At 38.0% G+C, this 8560-nt stretch overlaps 1 protein-coding gene across 4 annotated transcripts in view; it reads left to right on the forward strand.

Moving 5' to 3' along the window:
- Positions 1-8560, forward strand: part of SLC4A10 (solute carrier family 4 member 10) — a 423280-nt gene that overhangs the window by 285350 nt on the left and 129370 nt on the right. For all 4 annotated transcript variants that reach the window (XM_019522708.1, XM_019522705.1, XM_019522707.1 and 1 more), the window contains exon 6: positions 7176-7364. In XM_019522708.1, the coding sequence (XP_019378253.1) occupies positions 7176-7364 (189 nt within the window). The remainder of the gene's footprint in view (positions 1-7175; positions 7365-8560) is intronic.

An 8560-nucleotide genomic window follows, 5' to 3' on the forward strand; every position in this document is an offset into this window, starting at 1 on the left:
CCCCCCCCCCCCACCTTCCCTCACTGCTCTGCCACGGAGGGACACAGATACCAGGATTTCATACATGCAGAACTACAGACTCTCCCTTTCCCCCACCTCCCTGCTTTCAGCTGACAGTTTGGAGCAGCAGAGCACACCTGAATTCCAAAGCACTGCTCTACAATGTGGGGGAGAGGTGGGGAGGTGCCTGGGATGTTGGCAGACAGTGACCTAAGTTAAGCCAGGAAGGGATCTGGTACAGAAGTTCGATATACTGGTCTAACCTAAAATGGTTACGTCTGGTACTACATCCATCCAGGTCTATCTTAAATTGGGTTTCACCATTTTTAAACCAATTTATGTGTGCTGAGCTCCTGTTCTGTTACAAGTTTAGAGTGGTTTCCAATAAATTATACCAATTTATGTATAATGTCTGTACCTGTCCTGAGGTCACTAGGTTTTACAGGCCCTCAGCAACTCATGACATTAGTATCTAATCATATAGTTTTATTACTTTTGGTAATAGCATGTTGGTTTTCAATTTGTGCAAGTCTTGTCTGCAGTTACATTTGCTTGAGCCCTACCTTCACTTTTTGCATAATGACATCCTTTATTTCAGATTCCCTTTGTTGCAAGTTCTAATTTTAGAGTAATCTAAAAAATGCTAGATTCCTCTTTGAATTACAGATTTCTTACTGAAAAAAACAATTCTTTTCCATCTGTGGTGCCCATGTTTTGCTTGGTACCTATTTCTATCCTCTGACAACACATGCTTACAAAGAGATTTTTATATAGAATTATACACTTTACCACAAACACAATATTGCCTGTAGGCAAGCTGCTTCTCATAATTCAGTATCCCTTCATCTTTCTATCTCTCTTCTTCTTTAGCTTTTTCTGTCTTGATATAGCCTTGTTTTTGTTGTTGCTAACTACACTTAAAATGCTGTTCTGTAGTCACCGCCAGATGCAAGCCTTCATTTGGTTGGCAAAGTTGTACTGCTTTATCTGGATGTTAATCTTGCAGCTCTTGGCAACCTTTTAGTACCTTTGGCACTATTGCTTTTTGCCAAAATCATGAATTTGGGAGTCTCTCAAATATCCAAAATGACCTCACTGATATTGAAACTCCAGATTAGTATTGTTTAGTAGTCACACTTCCTTCCTTGTGTATAGGATCAGAACAAGCAGTATTCACAGCTTTCATTCTTTTTGGGGATACACTACTTTGTTTTAGGATGGCATTAATTATATATTCTATTCATACATCATGGGATCCTGACAGCCATGACTTGCCTGAATTTCAGCTCAGCTTTGCTCCTTGAGCTGGAAGCCTGGAGTTTAAAAGTTGTCTCTACTGATTGCTTCTTATATATCTGTACCTCCTAGCCGTTGTTAGTGAGGAGGCCATGGTCTCCTACTTCAGATGCAGACACTCCACAATTTCTGTTTTAAAAATAACTCAGCTGAGAGGCAGAACAGAATTTTCCCAGAAAGAGCTGGAGATAGGACCCAGCTCTTTAATCCACTCAGCCACTATGTGTTTAGGTAACTTGCTCGTAAGAAGTTTCTTTCCTGATCGAGGAACAGGATTCAGGAATCCTGATCGCTGACTTCCCACTGCTGCCCAGTCAGTAGTTGTTCAGCTTGCTAAGAAATGTTCATATCGGATCCTCCTCTGATCAACATGGAGGATAACAGTTCAAATTGTAGAGGTTCAGGTTGAAGAACATATCATCCTGAATTCAAATCATGATGATGATCCATGCATGGTTACTTTCTGGTTGCACAAGCAAATTTGGGTTTTTCCAGTTTTCTTTCAGAAATTATTTAATTCACATGTTGAGCAAACATCACTAAAAAGGTTTTATAGTTAGCCATTATAACCAATTAATAGTGACAACAAAACCCGAATATTCCCTTTTTTGTCTTTTATTATGTATTTTTGACTGTCTGTGTTTTATGTAAGACAGCTCAGAAGTTTAACAGGTATGAACACTAGTAGCTTTATTAGCCATGTCCAGCCTTTGTGTGTTTTGGATTAATTTCTTGCCTTTTGTAAACTAGCACGGCTCCTTTGAAGTCAAGGGAATTGCATAATATTTTACACAAAAGGATTTGACCCTTGAGTTTATAAGCTATTATGGCCTGTTCATCAGGAGAGAAAAAAGAACTAGGGAAAGCTCTCTGCATCGTTTTCGTTTTCTCGTTAGAATACAGGATGGGCCCAGTTTAGCCCTAAGCATCTATTGGATTTTAACTGAACATTGGAGTGGTTAGTAACTAGCCGATTGGTCAACTGAGTGCATCTTTAGTAAAACTTCTCAATTTATCCCAAGTTTATATTAGTACAATCAAATACAAAATTTGACTCCCTGATTTTTTTGGTGATCAACTTTGAGACCAAAAATAAGGGTTTCATTATGACTGTTTCAAACTGCCCTTTGGCTTCTGTGAGAGATCTTCACCTTGTAGTGTTCTGGAAGATTCTGAAATTGTTCATCCAAGATGCTGAAGGATTGCTGACTGTCTCACCAAGATAGGAGAAAGACCATTGTTGAATCAGAAAACTCCTGCATCCTATGTCCTGGTTAAGAGATTCTCTTGCTTTGGTGACAACCAGCTCAAGATTTAAGTAAGAAGGACCTGAGATGGCAAGACTATATGTAGAACAGGTTTCTAAAAGATTTTATGGATTGTTGAAAAAGATGTGGAGGTTAGGGAAAGAGTCACGGGGTTCATTCTACATTAGATATTCAGGGGTATCTTCTGTCTTTGCACTTCCACTGCTGCAACTCAGTGACAGGAGCAACGAAGAATTTGTAACCCCTACAAAATCATGAATTAGGCCCGAAAAGTAATCAGATTGCCTTGAAAATGAGATTTAAAAACAGTCTTTCTGTTTGCCTTTTGAAACTTAATGGTACATTTGCTTCATATTTCCAAGTTTGTTTCTGCAATCAGGATGGGCACTATTAGAACAGAGGTTCTCATGATTCTAGCAATTGGAGATTTACAGAAAAAAAATAAAACTATAGAGAAGTAGTGGTAAAATGGTGATCTCCTTCTCTTCTGCCAGAGCATATTACTGTAGTCACTTCATCTGCATGCTAACTAACTAACTGCCTGCCATACCCTGCAAACATGGGACAGATACCAGTGTCAGTGGTCAGGGTACCGACAGTGTCTTGAAGTCATTTTGCCTACTTTTCTGCAGTCTTGCCTCTCTAACAGAAACAGATTGCAGGTCTGTGGAAACAAAGCAGCCAGAGTTGTGGGAACAGGATTTTACACCTCTTCCCTATATTTTGATCTGAAATGGAAATGTCCTTATATATTGAGACCTTTCTTAGTGCTTAAATGCACCATAATGCACTCTGCATTCTGAATTTGTAATACAGGAAGTATTGTAGATATGCTGGTGACGTGTTGGATTCCACTAACCACCAGGCAGGCTGATGACCAGTTGCCATCTTAAATCTGCAAGGTGTTGAGGGCTCCCTCTCCTGTTTCCCTAGTTTGATTTCTGCCTTTCTTAGAGCAATATTAAAGAAGGCAGAATCTATGGCTGTATCTTATCAAACCATCTCTTGACTAAGGGGGGAGAAAAGTGAGAAAAAATAACTTTCAATTTTATTTGTGTACAAAGACCTTGCCATCATCAAACAAAATCTTTCATGCTGCAGTGGAGCTGGGCACTAGCTGTAATGATCACCGGGTTCAGTAAACAGTGGCTTACTTGAATAAGAAGTAGGCAACCACTACAGATTCTTCTCTCTCTCTAACTAGCAGCTACTCCATCAATACATGACCAGCTCCCAATCCCCAATTCCTTTGGTCACTTGTTAGGGAGATCTCTATGTTATAACTTCTGTCACAGTACCATCTTAAGTCATTTCTGGAGCGGTGACATGTACGACTATGCACTAAGCTTGGCTAAATGAAAGGGGGTCCTCATCCTTTGAGCAGAGGCTCTCCCTGAACTGGCAACAGAATGAGTAGTAAACACATTTTTTCATGAGGATTTTGATTTTTCATGAGGATTTTGATATTGACTTTTCTTTACCCCACATCCTCCCATATTTTCCTACTACAGAAATGCCAAACAATTCCCCACCCCCCTGGTCCTTACTTTCTATAATGTCTTATCTGGCATTCTCAGATCCTTCTTAGATTTCTTTTAGTTCAACCAAAATTCATATTTATAATGCAGATCTCTCTTTCTCCCCTTTTTAGAGCCATTTTTATCTTTCATGTTTATCTACTTTTTACTAAATTGTTGTAAAAATCACTATGTATAGTCTTACTTCTCTGTCTTTGTACACTGTTCTGTGTAAGGCAGTACTTTACTTAATGTGTGCAAAGTTCTTAATGCACTTTCAGATACTATGGAAATAATCGTACTATAATCATAACCCCAGTAATATTTTCTTTCATTTTCTTTCTGCAACTGTGAGCATTAGAGAGAAAAACGCTGTGTGCATGTGTGCATATCTATCTATATTCTATCACTAATTTTTGTTGTTTCACTGTGCTTTTCACATAATACTCTTGGGGATTTTTCTTTTTTTTTTTTTGCTTTTGGCAATTATCAACAATTTGATCATTTCTCTCTCATTATGACATATTCTACTTATTTATTTTTTCTGCTCTGCCTGTTTCCCTACTGAATTTTGCTGATACATTTGAACCTGTCTTGAAGGTTCAGACTTATGAGTTGTCTGAATTTTTAGCACCAAAATTTCTGACTCAGCTCATTATATCACCACTTCTGCGCGGCTCAGTTTCTCCTAATGGATGTGATAGAACATTTTGTGCTAAATCTCTGCTGTTTGACTTCCTTCTTTTTTATTTTCCCCTGGGTTTTTTACTGGTTGCAAGCAGGATTTTCTCTGAATTAAAGAAAACATCAATTTGACAACTTCTTTTCCATTTTGAATACTTGATCCATATTAATAATTTGTATTAGCAGATTTCATACTGAGTCTTTTTCTTCTGACAACTGCATATGCACTTACTTTATTCAGAACCTGGACGGATGACATGTTTGCACTGGTATGAAAAAGGTTGGACAACATAAATCTTTATACTAGGGTAATGCTGCTTAATCTGGTGTACAGTTATCTTAGAAAGAATCAGAGGTAAAACTCCACAGGCATACTTACACTGATGTAGGCAGGGTATGTCTGCAGCTTTTCTTGAGATAGCTATTTTCAGTAAGCAAAAATGACATTTAACCCCCACCTTACTTTTACCTTCATAAAATATTTTCAAGGCTCCATGAGCTGTACAGGGCCTGGCACTGCCACCTTTCCCAGGCAGGAGGGAGCCTGGGAAGACAGCAACCCCAGGGTTTCTGCTGCCAAGGAGCTAGACAAGTAAACTGGCAGGATACATGTCTGATTTCTGTTGTAACTTTAGTGAAATTTATGTATTTCTATGGAATATTTAAATTTAAATGAATTGGCCTATTCCAACAAAAAATATTGTGAGAGTTTTTCAGTTAGTGCTGCTATTGATTACCAGGATAGCACTAGGTAGAAGACTGATGGTAGAATCCAGTGTGTGTTCTTCTCAGATCATGTACTGGACAGTGTTTTACTGGGCCTGAAGGAAAACAGCCATTGACTTCAGTGGATGACATGTCTTAATGGAGTGCAGTATGGGGCTGATTGTTGTTAAAGGCAAAGCTGGTAGCACTGTATATATTCAAGCCATTCAACACTCCATTATAACCCCATCTTTTCAGCTACTTACAATTACAAACAGTTATGAATAATTTTAGTAGAATTTTCCATGCAGGGTTTTGGTTTTGATAAATTTAGATAATTTTTTGAAAATTTTCAACCAAAACATTTCAGCTTTTTTTGAGAATGAGGCTAGAGAAAATAGACTATTTACCCTTGTTAAACAATTCTGGCAAGCTTTTCTTTTAGAAAGTCTTGATATTTGGTACAGTCATGGTCTATGTGTCAGATGCCATATATGCAAGTATGGTCAAACATGAGCCTTCAAAAAATTGCAGTTTGCACATGTTCGGTGGAGATGTCCCTTGTAATGTGCCCAATTTTGTGTCCACCTGCCTCTGATACTGTACCTGGAATGACCTATTTACAACCAGACCCACTGCAGGTGACTTTGGGTACACATCAAGATTGAGGCTTCAGTTTATACCTCTGGACCCATTGTGATCTCTTACTTGGTGCATGCTACTGTTTCCTGTCTCCTGTGACAATGAATAAGTGATTTCCTGGAGGTCTTTTCTGTTATACTCATCACTGCAGTATATGAATGCTTTCATAATGTTAATGTGAGGTGAGTGGGTGATGTTATCACTCCTGTTACCATTAGTTATAGTACAGAGAACTTAAGGTCAAAATTATTCACTGATCTTGGATGCACAATTTAAGACATGTAGAACCTAATTTTTCATAATACTTAGCATTATTTAGCACTCTGTGTTTAAAGCCAACTCACAATGATGTCATCTATAGCTGCAAGTGCTACTCAGTTCTGCAACTGAGATTTCAGGGCCTCAAATCTGGCACCTAGATAATGAGTAACATTCAATTAGTGACCACCTGTAAAAAAAAGTTGTGTTTAATTGACTTGGCCAATGTCACATAGGGTCACTGTGGCAGAAGCAGACTTACAGTATAATTTTCTCAGTCATCTGCCTTAGCCATGAAAGCATCCTTTCTCTTCCTGTAATTCCCTACCTCATTACCACACACCTACCAATTCTGCAACAAATGAAAAAAGAGTCCTGCTGGCAACAGTCTTCTTCATTACGTGACTTTGTTTTATCCCCGTAACAAGACCGTCCTGTGCACTGAATACTGAATGAGGCAGAAGCCCTGAGGAAAAAATAGCATGTGAGTATATAATTAAAGACGGTTCACACTGTGCATAAGTCAGGTACCAGAAAATGATTGTGAACACGGATACTAATTTAAGGTTCCACAGGCCACCTTAAATCTGGCATTGCCTAACTTTTGAGTGCTTGGCTTTGTAACTTTAATAATATTTTATAACATTTTTCTGTGGATATTGTCATTTCCTATCTCTTTTTCTTGAAGTCAGTGAATGAGTAAGGAATGCAGGCCTCTGACCTTCTGTTGTAGTTTGATCTGGCATCATAATTGCTGTTAATAATCTCCCCTCTCTTTTTATTGAATTATGTACATGTTTTTCAGATATGATTCTTGACCAACAAGTGGGCTCAGGGCAGCTCAGTGAGGATGTTCGTCACAGAGTACACGAAGCTTTCCTTAAGCAACACCATCACCAGAATCAGAAAAAGCTAAGCAACAGGATTCCAATTGTCAGATCCTTTGCTGATATTGGCAAGAAACAGTCTGAACCTCATTCCATGGATAAAAATGGTAATGCATTGCATCACTTTATAGTTCAGAAGCTTTTTTATAGAATTTCATTTTATAAGCATAGTATGTGGTGTGGTTCTGATGTGGTTTCAAAGTGTGGTTCTGATGTGAAAAGTGCCTGTAAAAACAGTACCTTTTGCTCAGAGTTGCTCCTCTGAGGTATTTGAGTACAACTAGTTAATCAAGTGCTATATATAAATTTTTACTGCTTTGCATTCCTGCTAGCTATGTAGAGTCAGTCAGTACAGCTACAGGATTGTGAGAGTTCACCACATGTGCTTGTTCACACACATTATACTTGTTAAGTAAATTACAAATGTACTCAGCTGTGTTTGAACCACGAAGTGAGGGCAATGGGGTTGTGCATTTGTAATGGAGAGAATAGTTTGGCCGGAGGAATCTTTAATTCTGATGATGTGTAGACCAAAAAGCATTCACCTTGTCTTTCAGATTATAGACTGCTTGCAGGGTTGGCAGGAAGTGAAAACATTTTTTTAATTTATAAAATGAAAGTTATTGAGATACAATAACACAGAACCCACCTTGATATTTTTAATAGTTACTGTTCAGAGAATTGCATTTCAAGTAAAAAACCAAAACACAGCACCGGTTAAAGTAGTAAGATTATTATTTTTTTCTATTCAGCTTTTACAAAGGCATTTTATTGCTGTATGTTTAAATATGTGTGATGTGAGTTAGGTCAAAATTAAAGTTCTCCCGTAGCCCTTCGTTCTTAATTTACATGAATACAGGTTTTGCTTCTACATAAAAACACCAAAGCAAAATCATATGCTTAAATATTCACAAAATTGAGCTGTAATTATTTATTTACATTTGTAACCTACTGTTAAAGATAATGGCAATTCTGCTGTATTTTTCTGAGTTGCTCCAAGACTGTATTATTAACCAATGTATTTTACTGTATTTTGATTACCATATTTACTCGACTATAAGGTGAGGTGCCCCCTGCTCCCAGTCAGCATGGGGCAAAAAGCCCCTCAGCTTATATTTGCATACAGGAAAAGCTCTTCATTAAATACATTGTCCATCATTAAACTGCTGCCAGAAGCAGCATCTACTCTGTCATGAAAAACAGCCATGAATTTGACTGAAGCCCACACTGACCATGCCTGTAAAAGACATGGCCTATGGTGAACAAGCATACTGATGGGAAAATATATATATATATATATACA

The sequence above is a fragment of the Gavialis gangeticus genome, unplaced genomic scaffold, assembly GCF_001723915.1.
Source record: "Gavialis gangeticus isolate Ggan-Ray unplaced genomic scaffold, GavGan_comp1, whole genome shotgun sequence".
Taxonomy (NCBI): domain Eukaryota; kingdom Metazoa; phylum Chordata; order Crocodylia; family Gavialidae; genus Gavialis; species Gavialis gangeticus.